This window comes from Eptatretus burgeri, chromosome 2 (assembly GCF_056783735.1).
Source record: "Eptatretus burgeri isolate ZD-2024b chromosome 2, Ebu_testis_v1, whole genome shotgun sequence".
NCBI classification, from domain to species: Eukaryota; Metazoa; Chordata; class Myxini; order Myxiniformes; family Myxinidae; genus Eptatretus; species Eptatretus burgeri.
The window spans coordinates 2,435,733-2,458,381 of NC_140962.1; the positions used below are offsets into that span (position 1 = coordinate 2,435,733).

General features: G+C 44.1%; 1 protein-coding gene across 9 annotated transcripts in view; it reads left to right on the plus strand.

Annotated features, from left to right (window-relative positions):
- LOC147031265 (neuroligin-3-like) overlaps positions 1 to 22,649 on the plus strand; it is a 374,881-nt gene that overhangs the window by 120,198 nt on the left and 232,034 nt on the right. The window contains exon 1 of one of the 9 annotated variants that reach the window (XM_085860658.1): positions 13,543 to 13,990. The exons of the other annotated variants lie outside the window; for them this stretch is intronic. Coding sequence (XP_085716784.1) covers positions 13,888 to 13,990 — 103 coding nt within the window. The 5' untranslated portion in view covers positions 13,543 to 13,887. Of the gene's footprint in view, positions 1 to 13,542; positions 13,991 to 22,649 lie in introns of those variants that run through there. 9 annotated transcript variants of the gene reach the window in all.

Genomic DNA, 22,649 nt, shown 5'->3' on the forward strand with positions numbered 1-22,649 from the left:
CAGCCTTTGATACATATCCAGCCTTCCTGCTCTTTTGTGCTCTTATATCTTGTCAATGAAGTTGCAATCAGTCTCAGTCTCCCCCCATGTGTTGCTTCCACACCCATCACAGGTGGTCCAATAAACAACTGGGATATATCGCCCATAGTCAAAGGATCTTCGAGTCTTGTGACAATTCCTATCACTGAGATAATGCTCTGTCCTCCTATTCCTCAAGCATTCAATCTACTACTACTACTGAAACAGGAGATCCCATGGCCGTACCAAAAAATCAGGATGCAATGCAAGAATGTTCCTCTTCAAGAAAGACGTGCTGTTCAAACGAAATGCAAATAAAAGAGCGATGTCCCCTGATGTCAAGTTGTCGTTACTGTCCGCACATCGTCTTATAGTCATCTGAGCCCGAAGAAAACGAGTCCATCCTTGGTAACTTTGACAGCAAACCCCCACCATTAAGTTGGTAAACAGAGAGAACAGCAACACTCTCATTAATCTGTCCCACCGTGAATTGCATCTTTTTGTGTTGTCATTGAACCTCTCCCAGTGGAGGCTGGAGTTGCCCAAGACTATCTTGGACCCAATCTTGTTCCACATCAACTGAAACGACCACTTTGATGATCTGGAAAACCTTCTCTTCCTTTTCACAGATGACTCCACAATGTGTCACAAAGTACCCCCATCCCACTACTGGGCAGACAGCAGATGCACATCACTCTCTCCTGATCTGGAAACAATTTGGCATTGGTGTGATAAATGGAACATATCCTTTAATCTTGGAAAATCCCACACTCTCACCCTTTTAACCCCAGAATGAAAGTTAAATGAACTCACCTATTTCCTTGGTCAACTACTGGACGACGTTCAGTCTCTTAAACTTCTTGGCCTCACCACCGACCATGACCTTTCCTGGGTCGATCACTTAGCAAAACTCCAAAGTCTTTCCTTTTCAAAAAAAAGGTCTGTCTTTTCTTGGAACATCAGAGCTACTCACAGTCTGCAAGGCCTTTGTCCATAGATCCATGGAGTACTGCTCTCCACTAAAAGGTGCCCCGGTATCACATTTGCCTCTCCTGGATTCTGTCAAATCTAAAGCTCAACATTATTGGCATCTCCTGTGGCGAGGCCGACGCATCGGGTTTTCCGCTCTCACATTGCAGGCAGGTTGGTGGTCTCTCTGTTTTGTTTCCTCATCTTTGCCAATATTGCTCCCTTTGCTCTCTGGGTCATCAGACCCTGCACTACAACTACAGGATACACGAGTTCATCCATTAAACCTCTTCTGGTTAAACTTGCAAAATCCCGGCTGACTGCACACCTCAACTCTTTCCAGAGGCTGTTCTTACCAAACTCTTCCTTCCAGGCTTCAGGCAGTGCACCTCCACCTCTTGTCACCTCCTCACCTCCCCCCCCATCTTGATCCATGATCTTTAATACCCCCATTAACTATTCTAACCCAAACCACTTCCTTGCTCATTTGTTTCCTCCCCTCTCTCTCTATTATTTTTTTGTTTGTTTGTTAATTCCCTTGCTGATTATGTCCAATTATTGCCCCACTACCTCACTGTCAGTTCAACCTTGCTCTTCCATGAACCTTGCTTTGTAGAAATGAGAAAGTTACTTCAGATGCAATCACCTTGCCAGCAACCCGTTGTGACTGAACCATTTCTTTAGAATTTATTTCATAAGGCAAAGCAGGTCGACGGGCAAGGTAAGATCATGCAATTTAATTATCCATCGTAACCATTGTGAATAGGATGACTGTATGTCACATAATGATGAGGAATTTGGAAGCGGAATGTAATCTCTGGTTGCAGCGAAACCACATTTACATTTGTAGAGGGCATTGCTATAAATTCTGTGGTTTACCTGAATTAGAATTTCTCATCTTTCGAATGTGCGTTGTATCTTTAGCCCATCTGCCCATGCAGTGGAACACAGAGTTTCATGTACGTGTGTGTGTGTGTGTGTGTGTGTGTGTGTGTGTGTGTGTGTGTGTGTGTGTGTGTGTGTGTGTGTGTGTGTGTGTGTGTGTGTGTGTGTGTGTTTGCTTGCAGAGCCTCCGCTAGGTATGTGAGTGACCCTCTGTAAAACCTCACGTGGGGGCCCTTTCTATCGCAAAGTGCTAATCATTTGGTGACAGATCTTCCCCCGCCCCCCTTGAGGGGGGTTAGTGTACTATTCGAATCACTAGCTCTCTTTGTCTGTCTCTGCATGTATCTGTCTTTGCACACCATCATGGGTGATGTATTGTTATATCTCGGCGATGCCCGGACCGTTTTAACCAAACTTGGTAGGTTAGTAGTGTGGGTCAACCAAAGTGTTATTTGTAGCCAACAATGATGTAAATCAAATGTCAAGGTCATGAAAGGGTGAAAAATCACATTTCTAACAATAACTCTGCAATGAATCATCAGAGCAAAAAGTGATTTTTTTGTTTGTTTGTTTTTGTATTAGATTCTGTGAATGAAGGCACATGAAAACCATACTTGACATTATTCTCCATGATGCCACATTTTCCCAGAAAATGACATCAAAAGTGACGTTTTCACATCAAATAAAATGAGTGTAAAAAAAAAACAAAAAACTTATTTTCCTGTACGACTAATCAAATCTGTCTTCGGAATTGACTGTCAGGTCCCACTGAGATACCACATGAAAAATCTGACCCTAAACAAACAATGACATAAAATGTGAATGTTAAAAAATCTTTATAGTGTCTCGCAGAAACTGAGCTGAAGAAATCCTTCAAAATTATTTTGTGGAATGCCATTTTCATTTTTGCCATCTTCATCCCTACCCCGTTTACAATCCCGTGCAGGCATGGGGAACTTGCTAGTTGGGTCAAAATGTCAAAGGGCAAAGTCACAGTACGTACAAATTGTCCTTGTTCGCGCGAGAAAGTCGGGTTTTGTAATCGCTTCCATTTTTGTTCTCTGGTTTACCATTTGAGCTTTTGTCATCAAATTTTCAACCATCCAACCATCCATCCAACCATCGGGACCATACTCTGTGCAGAGCGTTAGATTTTGGGTAAGGTACAGATGCAGATCCGGCCTATCTGGAGACAAATGTAAACTGGTCAGCCTGGCGGAGGCATGCGCTCGACCTAGTGCCGTTGTAGTTATTTATGTTTATTCCTGACTGATAACAGGGTCAGGGGAGGGAGATGGGAGCCGTGGTAGATAAGTGTTCGGAGTTGATTCTGTTGCCATCCAAACCTCTCTCTCCTTACCTGTAAATCAATGCTGGATTTTACTGTGTACCTTTCTTCCACCTATTTTGTCTTATTCTCTGTACCTACAGACCATATTCTCTAAACCTCAGAATGGCTTAGAGGTATGCACACTCACCTCTAAACTGTCTAGCCTGGGTTTGAATCTCAACCCATTTATAAAGTGCCATCGTAGTGTTTCACAAGTAGGATGATTCATCAATGTCAATGTGTGTGCTGTCCCTTGAATGGATGTTAAACAGGTGTCCCTTCTACCAGCATTAGTTTGTGGACATTAAGGATCCCACAGTGTCCTTTGTGAAGAGGAGAGGAGATTGGGGCCAAACTCTGTATAGAGCGTTGGTGCTGCTTAAGCTGTCTCCTTGGCTATTGGGTACAATCCTGGGCGGGTCGCCACTCCAACACAGTATACCAGCATGCTGGCACTCATTTTGCCAACCTCGGAAGGATGACAGGCCGAGTTAACCCCACCTGGTATTAGTTCAACAGCTGAGCGGGATTTGAACTCAGGACCTTAGGATGCCAAGCCCACCACCCTAACCATAAAGCCAACACCAGGCATTGCTGGAATGCTGGTGAAATGACAAATTCCTGCCCTGACTTCCTTTGCCAGAGTGGAAAGCCAACCAGGATTGTAATCCTAGCCAAAGAAACTTATTTGGCAAAACTGATGCTCTGTACAAAGCATTATACTTTTGAAACATTTTGAAACATGAAACAATTTTCTGAAACATTGTCTGATATGAAATTTTTCCTTGTTTTGTTTTTTTTCTATTCTGATTATTGTTGTTTCCATAGTTAGGATTGGCTTATTTTTTGCACACAAAATGCCGACTCATTGAAGAGTGTGGGCCATGAATGCAGGGTGAAGAATGGGAGGGGTGGGCATTGGGGGGGGGGTGGGGGCTGCGTGCTTAAATAAGAAAAGTAAAATGAAGAACAGGAAGATAATGGCAATGATAGGAGAAAGAGAGATCATGGAGTGTCAATGGGGGTGTAAAGAAGGGAATTGTAGGAAAGAGAAGGAATATGAGGGAAGGGAAAGGCAATGCTTTGGGCCTTACATGGCAAAGTAGGGTGGGTGAGAAAGTGGTCTTTGCTTTGAGAAAGGTCAGTGGGGGAAGGGGTTGGGTTTCATTTCTTATAAATCACCAAAATATTTGGCCAGAACTCCGTTTAAGCAGCAATAATTGGACCATATAATCCAACCATAATCAAAAACAGCAATAATCCAACCATAATTAAATAACTTTTAAAACCTAGCTGTAAGACTCAGAACCCCTATAAACAATTCCCTCACCCTATTATGTGTTATCATAATTTATTTTTTTTTCAGTTCATAAAAAAACCCCCAAAAAGCAATTAAATATGTTTTTAATTCTGCGTCACCAAGAAACACTTTGAGAATGCAGATATCTTCCATCGATCACTAAATAACGTACTTTAAAAATGGATAAATAACAAAAGAGATAAATTATATCAAGCTTCATACTCTCAGCAGTTAACCTCCACTGTACGTGCCAATGAAACCTATTTTATCGGCACAACAAATATGAATTAATAATTTTGGCGAAAATAATGCAGTGATTGGTGCTACCAGGTGAAGGTCCAATTTTTTTCTTTAATTTTGTGCCAAGGCCAAATGAGATTTCTTTGGTCTGTGGAGGGTTAATGTTTTTGAATGTTTTCCTGTGATATTGAGCTTGGCCTTTTCACTTTTGGGCAGGTTCTTTCATCAACCTAATGGTGGGAAATGTCAGAAGAGCAAGAGCGCTGTGAGGGTGGGGATAGCCTTATCAAAGAGATGAATAAATGAAAAATATTAGGAATAGTGGTGAGATGCAGGACACCTGACATAACCTTTGGCAGAGAGACAGAGACAGAGACAGAGACAGAGACAGAGACAGAGACAGAGACAGAGACAGAGACAGAGACAGACAGATATATATATATATATATATATATATATATATATATATATATATATATATATATATATATATATATATATATATATATATATATATATATATTGATATTGTGCAACGTAATTTTTAAACCTTAAGTCCAGAGCAAGTGTTTCTACCTTGAGGAATCATCAAAAAGATAAAATTTTCTAAAACTGCAGAGCTTATAACCAGTCTGTACATTGCTTGACATCACATGATGTGCAGGGTATGAAGATGACAAGACACCCATTTGCTGAAACAAAATACCATCAGTCACTTCATCATTCACATAAAATTGATTTGATTTAATAACAGGACAATGCACAGATGGAAGAAAACTTCAAAATGTAACTTACCCCAATTCTGAAAGATTCTCCAAAATAATTCATTAAGAATACAAAAACAGCTGAAGATGGAAGTGAAGAAAGAAAAGGAGAGATATAGATAAACAGGGTGTCCCTTAAATAGGTACCCATTTTATTTATTAAGTATAACAACCATACATAGTGTTCCAGGTGAAACTTATACAGTACAGTTGGAGTAAATTTTGAAGTTTTGTTTGGTACTCAACATGTCCACCTTCTCTTTCAATTAACATTCATTTTCTTTTTTTTTTCGTGAACGAGCTGTTGATGAATTCCTTGATTCAATGTTCCCCAACAAAATGATCAGATATAGTGGACCCATTTATTGGCACCCAAGATCCCTGGACCTGACTCCTTGTGATTTTTTTTTTTTCTGTGGGATTTCATCAAGGACAGAGTTTTTGCCATATACCCACAGTCCTTAGATGAGCTACAAGATTGCACCACGAATGCTGTTTGGGGCATATCCAGTGCTATCTGTGAAAAAGGTTCTGTTCAACATCTCCAGACATGTATTGTAAGAGAAGTTGGACATGTTGAGTTCGAAACAAAATATCAGTGTTACTCGAAATGATTCATATTCAACTGGGAAGTTTGTATTCTTGTATTCAATAAATAACAAGAATGACTGCACTGTGGTCACAACCTGTGACAAAATCCGGTAACAGGCTGATTGGGAAATGCACATTTAATGCACTCTTAAAAGATTAAGTCGACACCTCTCATCCATGTCAGCCTCCACCACTGTTATATCAGAATGAGCTGACTCGTCACACGGTCATGGATTGTTTAATGCCAATATTGGGCCACTAAAAAATTACGTCATGCTACTTTTTTTTAGAGAGGCACATACCATGCATGTTGGTGGGCTTGATTAAACCTAACAGATAATTTTTATTCGACATTGATTAGATATTTCGGAGTCCTTCATCGTAACACTCTACACAAGCAACGCCAATTGAAATCTGATGCAACAAACCCAAGTATAATCAGCAGAGGCCTACAGGCCTGATATCTTAGGCTCACCAGACAACCAAGATGGCGGCCATATTATTTCATCTGGGTGCCATGGTGGGTGGAGTCGAGCGACAAATGTGGGTGTGGTCCGGTAGCTGTCTGACCAATGGGTGCACATTTCAAAAATCAACCCCAACAGGAACTACAACATCAACAACAACAGGGGCAAGTTAAGAAAGTAAACAGAGGCAAGTTAAGAAAATAACTTGGCAAGCCAAAAGAGAGTTTGAGAAGGACATGGTTAAGAATATTAAAAATAATAGCAAAGCTTTTCTTCAAGTATATCAGGGGAAAAAGAACAGGTTAGGACCAGTGTGGGCCCATTGAGGAATAGCACCATGAGAGTGGTTAGTGATGAAGGTGAGATGGTAGGCTCATTAAACAGGTATTTTTCTTCAACTGTTACACAAGAACAGTCAGGAGAATTGCCAATAGCTGAGAGGATCTATCAAGGAGGTGAAGAAGGGCTTTTACAGAAGATCCAGGTTGGAGTGGAGAAAGTAAAGGAACAACTAGGTAACCTAAGAGAAGATAAGGCTCCAGGTCCAGATAATATGCACCCGAGAGTATTGAGGGAGGTGGCTGAGCAGGTAAGCGAGATGTTAACGGATATTTCCAATCGTTCCCTGGAGTCAGGACAGGTGCAGGAGGATTGGAGAGCAAGGCAGGGGACTTTTACTCAGAGAGTAGTTAATCCATGGAATGGCCTCCCTGGAAAGGTAGCGGGAGCAGAAACAGGAGATAAGTTTTTAAATTAGAATTAGATACATACCTGGAAGTTATGGAGATAGAAGGGTTTAAGGATGCTCACAGGACTTTTAGGTAGTTTGAGCATTGATGGGTGATTGTGTGCATGTGTACAGAGTGCTGTTGGTGGGGGTCTTCTCAAGGGGTGTTGTGTAGTTGATGTTGTATGTTTTTAACCAAGCCTATGCCCCCTTCCCTGAGGGGAAGAAGAGAAAGATTTTTTTTTTTACAAAACTACAAAACGACAAAAACGTTAAAAAATAAATAAAGAACGACAATAAAAAATTAATTAATTAATTGTTTTTTGCATTTTCTTCCTTGGATCTTGTGTGGATAAATTAGTATGGTGTTCACACAGGTATGATAGGCTGAATGGCCTCCACCTGTTAGATTTACTTGTATCCTTGTAACAACGATACAAAGCTTTTGTGGACGTGTGACACATCACAGGTAAAAACTAGAAGGGCACTCGGTCGAGTACATACATCTGCCACACAATGCCTGATCCACGAGAATATATCTGGCCCAATATATTTTTGAGATATCGTGATAAATATCATTTTTGACCCTATCTCTCAATGGTGAAGAATCACTTAAAAAATTCTACTCGTCGGATCCGGATCTGGTTCTTCAACAAAATCTAATCAGTTCATCCTTTTCACACATTGAACACTGAAAAAATTCATCCGGTTCCGTCCATAACTTTTTGAGATATCCTGCACACAACCAGACAAACGGACAAAAGGGGTAAAAACGTATCCTCCTTCACCTTTGGTGGCGGAAGTAAAAATGAGTACCTATTTAAAGGACACCCTACAGGTAGATAGTTAGATCGACAGATAGATAAATTACACTTTTTCACACTTTGACATGAACAAAATCCAAGCAACCATATAATTTCAAGGCACATACGTACATCTCTCCCTTAGTTCAATATACAGTATTGCATCAAAACATATTTAAGTTTGAAGATTATTCTAAATCAAATGAAGGAATGTAGATGGAGGATAACCTAAACACATGTCAAGAATGAAACACAATCAGAACATACCATACCCCATTCTGATGAAAGGCATTCAGCAGCTGCATCACACTCTGTTGATGCCGGTTTGATAAATGGATTATGTGCTTCATTCGCAGAAAATCACAGTGTCACCTTATCACTCTGTAAGGATTATCAAATGAACCGTTCTATCTCATTTCCTTGATCAGTTGGTGGAAGAGGTTCAGTCTCTTGAACCTCTGTGCATTAGAATCAGCCATGGCCTTTCCTGGGCTGACCATGTTGCATATCTGACCTCCAAAGCCAGTGGCAGACTGAGCATCCAATGTCATTTCAAATCTTTCCTTGAAAAATCAGAATTGCTCACAGTATATAAAGCTGTTGTCCATTGCTCAATTGAGTAGTGGTCTCCCCAATGGGCTGGTGCCCAGCATCACATCTTTTCCTCCTGGATTATGGGGAATATAAAGCTTTCAATAGAATTGGAATCTCCCATGATGAGGCTCAAGCACAAGATATTGGAATCTTTCAGATCACAGGCAAGTCTGTGACCTCCCTGTTGTTTACTGCTTCTTTCTATTCTAGCTCGTTTTGCTCCCTCAGGCTTCTGACCCTCCCAACAAATCCAGGATGTATGGTTTCTTCCAGTAACTTCACCATGTGCCACCGAGTCATGGCCAACTCCTGGCGACCATACAAGTCAGCACCTTCCAGCTACACCGATCATTCACTGCCTCCTTGAAGTCATTGATTTGCATCCCCATTGCTGACTTCACTTTGTCCAGCCATCGTGATCTAGGTCTCCCTCTTCTCCAAGTTCCACTGACCATTTTCATTTTTGAGCTTTGGCATATGTTGGCTTTTGGCCGATGTTGACCTTAAATAATGAGTGGTTGAATTCAGTGACCTGATATGCAAATCCTCTTCAAATTTCAAGTCAATCAGATGAAAATTGACAATTTTAGAAATTACGTCAATGTTGACTTGTTGGCTGATGTTGACCTCAAAAATAATTGGTGGTTCAATACACTGACCTGAAGTGCAAATCCTCTTCAAATTTCAACTCAATCGGATGAAAATTGATGATTGTAGAAATTTGACAAAGTTGTTGACCTTTGGCCTATGTTGATCTTTTGACCTCAACATCAATAGGCTTCTTGCTTATGACCAACTCTGACATTTTGTGAAGTTTTGTAAAGATCGTTTTAAAATGTGACCTGGAGGCGATTGACATAGAAACAAACAAACAAGATAGACGTCATGCAGAGCACGACACTTGCAAAATCCATGAAACAAATTTGACCATACAAATAATTGGTGCTTGAATTCAGTGAACTGAAAGACAAATCCTGTTCAAAGTTTGTCAATCAGATGAAAATTGAGGATTTTAGAAATTGAACATATGTTGTTGACCTTTGGCCTGTGTTGACTTTTTAGCCGATGCTGACCTTAAAAATAATTGGTGGTTGAAGTAAGTGATCTGAAATGCAACTCCTGTTCAAATTTCAAGTCCATCAGATGAAAATTGATGATTTTAGAAATTTGACCTTGAACTTGACTTTGACCTTTTGACCTCAAAAGTGGTTGGCCTTGCACTTCAGTGACCCAATATGCAAATCCTGTTCAACTTTCAAGTCAATTGGGTGAAAATAACGATTTTAGAAATTCGACTTCAAGATGACCTTTGCCTTTGACCTCAAAATCAATTGGCTTCTCAGTTGTGACTACCTCAACAACTTGGTAAAGTTTCGTGATGATCGGTTTAGAATTGTGACCTGTAGGCGGTTGACTTACAAACAAACAAACAAACAAACAGAATAACAAAGTCGACCGACCAATTTTCTTGAAAAATGTTCGATTTTGCATGTACAGTAACCAACAACCAGACAGAATAACAAAGTCAACCGACCAATATACTTGCAAATCTTCAATTTTGCAAATAACAAAAAGACCGAAAAATGCACGTGACCAACGAATATACGTTCTTGAATAATCTGATTTTTCACAAGTAACAAACAAACTTTCTTCTTCATACATAAGACCAGCAAATACCACTTGTCAAGAGGGGAGAGAGAGGGGTGGGGGAAAGAGAGAGGGGTTAGAGTGAGGAGGGGGAGGATGAAAGAGAGAGGAGGGAGGGAGAGTGAGGAGAGGTATGGGAGTGAGGAAGGGTGGGGGAAGGAGAGAGGCAGTGTGAGGGGAAGGGAAGGCAGCATGAGGGAAGGGGAAGGAAAGGCAGCATACCGGGGCATTACCAGAGCAAAAGTGCTTTCAGTCGTCGATCGCGAAAGCGAACTTGCTGCTGTTGTAGACTTTGGTTTCTTTGAATCTGCATTCTCAACTTTCATTCATAGGTACTCTCTCTGGTGTTTGGTTTTCAAACGTTTTATCATATTGGGCATACGAGTATTACAGTGATTAGCAATATCCATTGAACAAAGTGAGCATGCAACTTTTGGACTGTCTTCTTTAACCTTTCCGAAATAGTTCCAAACTGCACTTCTGGACCTTTTGAATGACATGTTGTCAAAAACTTTATCAGTCGAGGTATTGCCTACCCATCCATCAGCAAAGCAATCAGCACGCTTTAACAGCCAACTCCAAATGCCTTACTATTCGTTCAAAAGGAACACACCCTTGGGGAGTGCTAAGTTTGCAATTGATTTGCATTTGCTGCTATATTGCAAACGGGATGCCCCCAGGGTCATCTTCCTTTTCAATTAATACATTACCAGGCCACGTGCAACCGCAACATGCCCAACAGGAATGAAAAAAAAAATTCTCGAAAATAAAAAGCGTTTCTTTCTATGAAGTAGGAATTGCTCGGAATCAATTTCTATTCCGTTTCACTACTTCATTTCTTTCGATTCCATGTTTGAAATTGATTCTACCCACCACTATTAAGCACTCAAGCAAGCACACCAATAAATTGGTTGATAAGGAACAGCTGGCTGGGTCATACTAAACACTGTGCGGAGATTACCGGAGACGTCCGGAGTATAAAATAATGTGTGAATTGGACAAATGAGCACTTTTTTTTTTAGCATACTGAACTGCTGCTCAGTTCAATTCCGAAGTTTAAATTTTGAAAATCGGTTCAGGTTAAGAGATTCTAGAGCTTATTGCATTTCAGCTGTGATGCCTATAAATGTCCAGAGAGTTGTATGGGGTTGGAGGGGGCAAGGGATTTGATTGGAGGTAAGCATGAGGTGAGGGGAAGGGAAGGCAAATGTGTGGTCGAGTGTTAATTACGATTCATACTGTGCCATCAAAATTATTCTACAGAGATTACTTTGTGTAGCGGTGTTCAACATGGCGTTCTGGTGAACGCGGTGCAGCGTGTTGGGCTTTGTTCAAGTCTCACTTTTGATATATTTATGTTGCAACATACACTGCCGAAGTTTCTACTTTGAGCCTTAACCAGAAGATGGAAAGAAAACCCAACAACCAGATAAATTGGGTATCTTCCAAGGAACCTGGGAATCAAGGAAAGCTGTTCATGTTATCAGCTGGAATTGAGACGAATGTGGGAGGTACGACGTTTGTGGAACCATTTGGTGCCGAAGCTGCTGCTGGTCATCCACCGGTAGTTGAAGAGATTTCTGGGACACTTGTGACCCACGAGATGCTTTCGTCCATCATGAAAGAAATGTGGAAGATGTTTGCTGATCTTTGACTTGAACTCAACGGGAAGCTGGACCATGTTGTCTCACATGTAGCTCAAATAAAGATCGATCTGGCTGATTCGAAGCATGTGATCACTGTATTGGAGCATTCGATTGAAGACACCTCAGCAAGGTTCACTATCTTTGAGAAAGAAAAATTGCCAAAAATTAAAGGAGACATTGGATCTAAGAGCAGATCTCGAAGACAAGCTTCTCCAACAGGCAGTGCATCTGATGAAGCAAAACCTGTTATTGTACGGGATTACTACTTCATCTGATGAGAACGTGTACAAAACTACAGTGAAGGTTTTTGCAAAATTACTTGAGATCCCTCAAGAGGTTGCTGCCAAAATCCCCCTCATATATGCTCATCGTTTGCCATCCAGGAGAAACAACGTGTAATTATCAGAAAACACCCGCTCATCGAGAGACGGGGAACCATCGAGAAACATTCCCAACCCAATAATTGTTCGCTTCGCCCAGATTCTGGACTGTGAATGAGTTCTTCATGCTTTTGAACAGCCATGGCAAAGGCGAGACCTTGGTATCTGAGCGAATATCTGTCCGCACCGACCTCCCTCACAAAATGAAGAAAGAAAGGGGATATCACCCACGGTCTTCGTAAGAAACAATATCTATCAACAAGAATTAGGGTTAACAGAACTAAAGCTTTCCTTCAAACAAGAAAGCATAGCAATTCTCCAGCGAACTGGTCGATCTGGAAGGATTAATTAAATGTTTGACAATCAAAGTGGAACAAAACCGCATCGGTTTAAAACTCGAGGAGTGCTCCTTTACCACACGTACCTTCAGCAGATAATCAAATGTGATTTTATTTTATTTTTTTCACTATTTCATTCTTCTAATTGGATCTTTATTCCACGAGTTTTGAATGTTTATAAAATGTTCCCTGGAATCTGATGAGTTTCCAATTTGTAATGCAAAATACCACCTTCGATAAAATTAATATGTCAATTTAAAATCGTAAATTCGATGATGAGATCGTTGTATTTTTTTTTAATAATAATCAGGCTGAATTTGTTTTTGATTGAAATGATACAGTATCAAATACATCCATCCAATATCATATGGAGAATCAGTTCTCGAAAAAAAATCATATCCCATGAACGAAATGTTTTCTGTTTATTATATGTAAACATAGGAAGTATTAGTAAAAAAAAAATTGGAAATTTGAGCCTGCTTTTCGAAAAAAAATAAACCTTAATAGTGTTGTGAATCTGGAAGCCATGAGCACACAACAGCCAGAGTCCTTATAGATCAGTTATATCGATAAGTATGTGTTTCTCGGTAGGGTCCCGTCCTATGTTTCATGGGAATTAAATGTTCGTGCGCTGCGGAGTTATTTTGGTAGGGTTTTTTTTTTTTTACATCACTTACAAGTACAACACCTTCGCCCCATCCTGACACTCTGCTCACAGCATTCTTCGCGTGCTCGCCGGTGAGCGCATGCGTGGGCGAAGTTTAACGTGAGCATGGCGTCCCTCTTTGGCCAATCGACAAGGAGCGGGCGTCTCATCCGCCCCATCTCCCAATCAGCACCATCGCCATTACACACGTGGCTGGAGGTGAGGAGGTAGGCGGAGCTACAAACGCCTCCGATCGGACTCCACCCAGAAGGGTGGGAGTTGCCCTGCCTACCATGGGCCCGTCCAATGGAAGACGGCCAGGGAATCGCGCGATGGGTCCGACCAATGAGGAGGCGAGTAGCCAAGAGAAGAAGCCCATCCCTCTTGAAGAAAGAGTGCGGTGGTCTGGACCAGCGTTCGGGAGAGGACGGAGTTCGAGAGATCGTGGCGTTTGTCAAGCAACCGGTCATCGTGTGTGAGACATTTCCAACCTGGCATCCAAAGCCAGTGAATGGTTGTCGACAAGAGTGCGTTGTGGAGAGATGGAGATCGTGGCGATAGCGGTCTGCAGTCTTGTTGCTGGCAACGCCAGGGTCGTGGGTTGGAGACCCACCATGGAGGTTCGGGTCGGTGTGACCGCACGAGGTGAGACAGGTACCCCGGCCCGGCTCTACTGATTGAAGACCCACTGAGGTCCATTTTCTGGGTATTTGTGTGTCCGTGTGTGTGTCCCTGGGCCCTGTCCTCAAGTAGAATCATGTAAGTGCTTTCTTTTGCTTGTTGTACATTATTTACATTGCTTATTTGGATAACTCTGCTCTTTTTGTGTTCCCTCCCCCCCCCATTGTAAATAAATACCCCCATTGTTGAATGTTCCAGCTTGTTTCTGTAGTTATTTCATTGGCTTAGCACGGTGCGTGTTGGGAAATTGTAAAACGGTAAATTGTGCATTTGGACCGAGAGGTCTTGGTAACCATCCGCTCAGGTTATGTACGGTTCGAGCACGGTAACGGCTCGTTCCGCTCGAGGCCTGCCGAAGGTGTGAATTCCCCGGTAGCTTTGCTGCGTGGATACTTGGGTATATTGAAGTTGGAAATTAACCCTATTCCACGTGGCCGAATTATTGGTGATGCATGGTCCTGTAAGGGACCCGTGCCTTTCGGAGTTCTCCGAGAAGCACGATATTGATTCCGGGTGTTCGATGGAGCCGACTCTACTGCACCACCTTGCGGTCGTGCTCGCCGCCAACACCCAGCCCCACAACAAATTGGTGTCAAGAGCGGGTTTCGAACCCCTCCGCCTCCACGAAATTCACGGGATTCGGATCAGGGGTAGACGGAGAAACCCCCCCCCCCCCAGTTCCCACAAATTACGAGAATTTTGAAATTTTATTCTCAACACGCAACATGGCGAGCCAAGATGAGCTGGGGCAGGTGGGTAGTAATGTAGTGTCGGAGGAATCTATGGTCCAGGAAACCCCCATGCAGGTTGACCATCCCCCACAACCGGACCCAGAGGTCGTAATGTGCCTGGTGAGAGCGGCGGCGCAAGAGCGCCCCCTCCATAAAATTTCCTCCAGCGAAACCGCGACTGATCCTGGCAGATCGGCTTCGTCGGGGTCGTTTGACATGAGACAGATGTTGGAGGCGTTGATGCGGAAAAAGGATGACAAAATGGATGCAAATGCGTGCCGTATGGAAAGCATGGAAAACCGACTAAGGGGTGATATCCGAACACAGCGAGGGGAAATGCAGAGCATGGGCTTGAGTCTCCAGGCGGGGCAAGAGGCAATGAGGGCGAACTTGGACAGGATGAAGGGCATAATGGTGGCACCACGTGGCGGAGCGACCGAACCGACCAGAGGGAGTGCAAATTGTGTCATGCCCGCAATGGAGACGGGTAAGGTCGAGGGGACGAGCGACGCCACGACAATAATTGAGGAAACGTGTAGGGTGAGACATGAGGGAACGACGGAAAAATTAAAGGAAGTGACGGAGACGCAGGAAATAAAAGAGACGCAGGAAAGCCAGGAAGAAACGGAAAATATAAACGAGGAATTGGAGACGCAGGAAGCAAAAGAGGGGAATGAATTAAATGAAACGAAAGACAGGCACATACAGGTAGAGATAGGGAGCGACACTGGGGTTGAACTCGTGGAATGTCTCGTGACCCAGTTTGAGCATCAGGTTCACCTCCCTCAGGAACAGGGGGAGATGGTAGGCTCTCTCGAAGCAGATCGCGACCAGGTGGGTCCGGTTGGGCCACGCGAGGTTGAGCGGGTGAGTGATGTGAACGGGTCCGTGCAGAGTTTGGGGGGGTGGGGTAGAGATCCCGGGACCCCTTGGGTTAACACGAATCCCCGATGTGATTGTCCTGGAGTGTGTGCTGAAATATGTGCCAGAAGGTGAGTATGGTGTGAGTAAAATGGCATGCGAGGAATTGGTACGTGGACCGACCCAGACGGGAGACAAGAGTGGCGAGCTGAATAGGCCGCAAATAGTTAATTTGGTAACCGTGCCGGTCCCACGAGACGCCGCGTACGAGGTCCATTCGGCATTTTGCGAACGGCCCTCGCGCGCGCGTCTACGTGGAGGGAAGCCGGCACGTGAACGTCCCGCGTTGTGGAAGAGACCGCCTCGTGGACGACTAAAACGGTGGTGAGTGTTGTTTGAATTCGGCAAACAGGGGTCCCCATGCGAGCACGTGTGTGAGGCATTACGTGCTGCGCGCAGCGTGTTCCGTTCACAGAACTCGCGGAGCGAGCCCCCGGGACGATGCGCTCGTGCTGGCCTGCACAGGAATCCACGCAGGTTCGGTGTGCAAGTGATGTCATCGGCGGGGACCTCGCAGCGCGAGTTACGTACGAGCAGTACACGTCGGCTCGCATGGGGGATGCCTCAAAAGCGAGCGCTTGGTGCGATTGGCAGGGTGACGTCATGGCTGCACATATCGCCCGATGGAAGGGATGGACGAGCGACTCGTAGACCGCCGCCTTGGTGGTGCAAAAAAAAAAAAATGCCTCGCTCCAAGTACACAGCCCGGCAGGGATGTGGTGGACATCCTGCACGGGCATAGGAGCATTAGCAGGATGGGTTTAGCTTAGATATACCGGCCTCATGGGGGCATGAGCTGTCCTCCATGGGGCCCATGGACAAGTTATTGGGGAAGAATGTTTAGATTTAGAATGGGAAATGGATTTTTGGGAGACACGGACAGATATGGAATGTGTAGTGGGGCCGTAGCTTAGCTACGTTGATTAAATGGGACATGCGTTAGTGTAAGGGACGACGAGGGAGCACGAGATAGTTAGGGGAACATAGGTAGAGTGTTGGTGTAATTGAAAAGTGAAAAATATGCTCAATGAGTGATTGTGGGACAGCGGGCCCGAGTGTGTGAGTGGAGTGAATGTAGAATGCATGGTGCGAATGAATGAGTGGGAGGAGGAGTGAACCCCATCCAAGTGACCCCGGGTCAGTGTAATGTTAGTTAGGGGGTTAGTCAAATTTACCAAAAGGTGGTCGTTCTGTTGTTGGTGGTGTATGAAGGCACGAAACCCATTTGGAGTGGGGCAGGAGTCCATGGACCGGCTGGGAGCGTGGCTGTTGAAAGGTGAGTATCGAGTAGAGGGCACCCCTGGCACGGAGAAGTCGGCCAAAGTAGGCCAAGGGTCCAAGGGACCAGGATAGTCTCGTGGGTACGGGCGACCCGCGGAACGGGACCCGTAGCGCCAAAATGCCACGTGGGCATCGGAGGGGGGCAATGCCAGGAAGGCAACCCCCCGCGTTCATAGGGAACAGGTAGGCTCGGAAACAGCCTCAGGGCTCGGGGGTGCCGTAGTTAGAGTCCGGCAGGAGGGAAATCCCTGCCAAGTGAGCCACGCTGCCCAGCCATGAAATTGTGCAAGGGCACAGAAGAAAATTTATGGGCAGGGCACAAGTTAATAATGGACACCAACGTAGGCGAGGGGAATCATGGTTTCTCGAACCAATTGTTTAATAGTAGAGTAAATTTGTGGTTTGACCCCAAAAAAATAGATACAAAAGGTTTTTCAACGATTTTGGGTAGGTTTTGACCTCCAACATAACATACTAAAAATCTACTCAAATCCACCTACCGGAAAGGGCCTATTTTCAAGATGGCGTCCAAAATGGCCGCCGTGGGCTTAAATTTCCATAGAATGTGCAATAGCTGGCCTACATTTGTGGTTTTTGTGTCAATTGCTATGTTTTGGAGGTCAACAAATCCAATGAAACCATTTCCAAAGTTGATCAGTGATGGGAAAAACCTTAAATCCAAAATGGCCCCCAAAATGGCCGCCATGGGCATAAAATTGCTACTAAATTGTCAATAAATACCGTGCATGTGTGATATATGTGTCGATTTCTATGTGTTGGCGGTTAACAAATCCACTGATATCATTTTCAAAGTTGATCAGTGATGGAAAAGCCTTAAATTCAAGATGGCGTCCAAAATGGCCGCCATGGGCATAAATTTGCTACTAAATTGTCAATAAATGCTGTGCTTGTGTGATGTATGTGTCGATTTCTATGTTTTGGAGGTCACAAATCACCTGATATCATTTTCAGAGTTGACTAGTGATGGTAAGGCCTTAAATCCAAGATGGCGTCCAAAATGCCCCCCCCCCCCCAAATGGCCACCATGGGCGTGTACTTGTTTTAAAACAGGCAATAAATGGACTACATTTGTAGTGTTTGTGTTTATTCCTATGTTTTGGAGGTCATGCCCAATCCTTAAAATAGTGTCTACCTGAAAAGTTGTCCCGTGTGTAGTGATCAGAATTAATTGACCATCTTGTGCATAACATAAATAAAAATATGCTTTGGTAATTTAGAAAGTAATAAATTAATCGGCTCTCACAATGATCACCATTTCCTCTAGAACGTACTTTCAATTAAAATGCCTTCAAGTTAGGGTAAATCGAAAACATCAACGAAAGTTCGTTCATTGAAGTAGCATTTACCATAGATAAACTATGCTTCCTCTTCATCCTCCGATACTGTCTTGTTGAAAGGATTTTCGCAGGTATCAAGTTGACAGGGTCCGCAGACGCTGTGGCATGGCAGACCGTATCCCCTACAGCTACAGCGACTTGTTCTACAGCCAGTTGTGCAGTTGCATCGGATCATCTTCAACAACTTTTCTGAAGCAGCGTCCTTGTCTGACATGACTGGAACTAGTTTATTGTCCTCCAGTTTCCAACCCCAGTCTGTTGCCTTCAAGTTTCCGTTCCTCCCCATCCAGACCATAATCTGATAGTATACTCTCAGAGAGTGAAACCTTGTTGAAGACGCTGTTGGCGGCAGACGTTCTGGGGTGATAAACGACTTAGCTGAAGCCAGTTTCTTCACAAAGTCATTATATCGCAACTTGGCGAGGGAATCACAGGGATGTCCTCCAAATAATACTTTCATGGCATTGTTGCCGTTTTCCACGACCATGTCTCTTGTTTGGTTGGGGACAAGGAAGGTGTTTGCACACGTCTTGATTTCTGAATCCCCCTTTGCCAGTTTCTGAAATGCTGACTTTTTTTCCAATTCCAAATACTCGAGATGTCGAGTCACACCCAGTGAAGGCATGAAGGAAGAGAAGATGTGGGCATAGCTCTTCACCCAATGATACTTTCAGCTGGTTGATATTGTGCACCTTCCAGTTCCTGGATGAATTGTCAGAACGAAAATACAGTTCTTTGCTGTCGACGCTAGCGTAATGCAATAATAGCACCAACAGATCTGTATCTTCTCCAATCAGGGTAGTTGATTGTTGGTATGACGATGTCACTGCCGCTTTTACTATGTCTAAATCGGCATCCCCTGGTGCATGAATTACGTTCAAGCCAATTTTCTTCATTTCCTCACTGATGAGGTTGATGAGCTGTTGCTTGTTAGAGCTCCTGGACAGGAACTCATCCTTTTTGCCAGAGAATTCTGTTCCAGGTGTGAAGCTGACTTCGGGATGAACAATATGGCCACGGCGCTTGTGTGTATTGTCCTTAATAGATGGTCCATCATCATAACCATCAAAAACGAATGTTGCTTTTCCATAGTGACAAATAGTGAAGTCAGCATACGACTTGGCTATCACATTGAAACTGTCCCCGGCTGTCCATGACAAATGATGCAGCAAGGAGCCACCATCAAGAACATAGTGCTCAGTTTGGGGAACAGAGTCAGACACGGTATCATTTGACACTTTGGCAGAATGGTCTCTGATAGCTTGAACTAATTGAGGTTTGTCAGCCTTTCTGAAAATACCTATACCCTCAAACAGGGCAGGGGGAAATGGGCTCAGCTCATAGCCCATGACATCTTCCAACGAAATGTCTCCTGTTTTTGACACAACAAGAAATCTTTGAAAGAGTAGAGCAGGGTCAATTGCTCTGTCTGGACCAAGTTTGACTGAAGATACATCTTCAAGTGTTTTGGCTCTGTCTTTTCGTTTGAAGGAAGATGTGAAAGCGGGTTTATTGACCATACTTTCCATAATCTTCTCTCCAACAGACTTATGCTCGTGGACATTTACATCCGACGCGGCCACCACTCCAGTCACAACATTTCTTAGTGAGGGATCTGGAGAAAACGGAGAGCATTCACTGAGTTTTGAACTGATTTTGGCTAGGTCAGAAGCATCTCTTTCCATCCTTGCGCCACGAGATTCCTTGTGTTGTTCACTAGTCGTATACAAAAGATCAGTGAATTCCTGCATCACACTGTTATATTCCGACGTGACCGGCATTGACATTGTCCATAGAGACCGTTGTTCTTCACCCATCCCACTTCCGCGTGTTAGGCCACCAGTGCTCTTCAGGGATCTCATCAAGGTCTGTTCGATGACAAGATCAGGGCTTAGACCCACCCAGAACTTATTACGCCATCTTGGATTTAAGGCTTTCCCATCACTGATCAACTTTGAAAATGATTTCAATAGATTTGTTGACCTCCGAAACATAGGAATTGACACAAAAATCACAAATATAGGCCAACTAGTGCCCATTCTCTGGCAATTTAAGCCCATGGCGGCCATTTTGGACGCCATCTTGAAAATAGGCCCTTTCCGGTAGGTGGATTTGAGTAGATTTTTAGTATGTTATTTTGGAGGTCAAACCCTACCCAAAACCGTTAAAAAACCTTTTGTATCAATTTTTTGGGGGTAAGGCTATTTTTTGTTGTAGATTTACCCAACTATAAAGTGACAGGCGTTTTGAAAAGCCCCGGGGTAGTTCAAAGTTAATAAATGCTAGGATAGTTAGGAAATGTACCCCTTCGCACCATCCATCCCTTTGATCTCTGTAGGCCGCTGGACCTGCCTTGGTAAGATGGCTGAATTATGTGGGAGGCTATTCTGAGGCTTCGTTTGGCCTCGAGACAGGACACTAGTCTCTCCTTTAATCCCCTCCAAAAAGGATTTTAGGGGTTGGGAGTAGGTTAGGTTAACAGGATAGGTTAGCCGGACAAAGACAGAAAGGGGGTTAGGGAGACGAAAGTAAAAGAAAAAAAAATTAAAAAAAGGGGCTAAATTTTGTTGTTTTGTTGTTGCAAATTAAGGGAGTGGGTATGGACAAAGACAGGCAAAGGCGATAGATTGGGGTGAGACCGTAGGTTATGTCCAAGCCCGTTGCCAGAGCGGCTGGCACCACCGCACTCCCTCCACAAACCTCACGGAATGAGACCAGAGGCTGGCCAGCTTCATATGCTGGCCTGTTGTGCTACAGCTGCTGGTCCGCATCTGCCTTGCCATGTCTCATTTGCTTGCCTTTGTCATGACCCCATGCCTGCCATCCTTAATTGCATCGCCCCTGTGTCACCATCCAACCATTTGCGCCAGGACCATCCATTGTCAGGTGTTTTGCAAGGACTGCCCTGCATGCAGCCACACTATGGGGACTGCATTGTGCAGCACATGCATCCATTTTTTTGAGTTCATTCCTGCACCAATGACTTTGGTTGTGACTTTTTCCCCACAGATGACAGGTCCTGGGCCATGGTTGGTGTAAATATTAGTTAAGATTGTAAATAAGTTTAACCCACCTGTTGTCTCTCTTAGCGCCGGCAATTTTAGTTAAGTCGTCTGTGTGAGTCTGGTAGTTACGCAGCACACCTGATTCTTTATTTTTGGTACATGTATAAAAATAATGTCGCACTCAGGGATCCGTAGGTAAAATGTATTCAGGGAAAACTTCCACATGCTGGTCACACGCAAATTTAATGACTCGGGACGAGTCTGCAAAAAGGGGAGGGGGTAGTGTTGCGAATCTGGAAGCCATGAGCACACAACAACCAGAGTCCTTATAGATCAGTTATATCGGTATGTGTTTCTAGGTCGGGTCCCGTCCTATGTTTAATGGGAATTAAATGTTCGTGCGCTGCAGAGTTATTTTGATAGTCAGGGTTTTTTTGTTTTTTTTTTACATCACTTACAACTACAAGAACACCTTTGCTCCATCCTGACACTCTGCTCACAGCATTCTTCGCATGCTCGCTAGCGAGCGCGTGCGTGGGCGGAGTTCAACATGAGCATGGCGTCCCTATTTGGCCAATCGGCAAGGAGCGAGCATCTCACCCGCCCCATCTCCCACTCAGCACCATCGCCATTATGCACGTGGCCGGAGGTGAGGTGGTAGGCGGAGCTACAAACGCCTCCGATCGGACTCCAGCCAGAAGGGTGGGAGTTGCCCTGCCTACCGTGGGCCCGTCCAATGGAAGACAGCCAGGGAATCGTGCGATGGGTCTGACCAATGAGGAGGCGAGTGGCCAGGAGAAGAAGCCCCTCCCTCCTGAAGAAAGAGTGTGGTGGTCTGGACCAGCGTTCGGGAGAGGACGGAGTTCGAGCGATCATGGCGTTTGTCACAATCCAAACCAGTGAGTGGTTGTCGACAAGAGTGCGTTGTGGAGAGACGGAGATCGTGGCGATAGCGGTCTGCAGTCTTGGTGCTGGCAACGCCAAGGTCGTGGGTTCGAGACCCACCGTGGAGGTTCGGGTCGGTGTGACCGCACGAGGTGGGACAGGTATCCCGACCCGGCTCTACTGATTGAAGACCCAATGAGGTCCATTTTCTGGGTATTTGTGTGTGCGTGTGTGTGTCCCTGGGCCCTATCTTCAAGTGGAATAGTGTAAGTGCCTTCTTTTTCTTGTTGTACATTATTTACATTTCTTATTCGGATTACGCTGCTCTTTGTGTGTTCCCTTCCCCCCATTGTAAATAAATACCCCTATTGTTGAATGTACCAGCTTATTTCTGTGCTTCTTTCATTGGCTTAGCATGGTGCGTGTTGGGAAATTGGGAAAC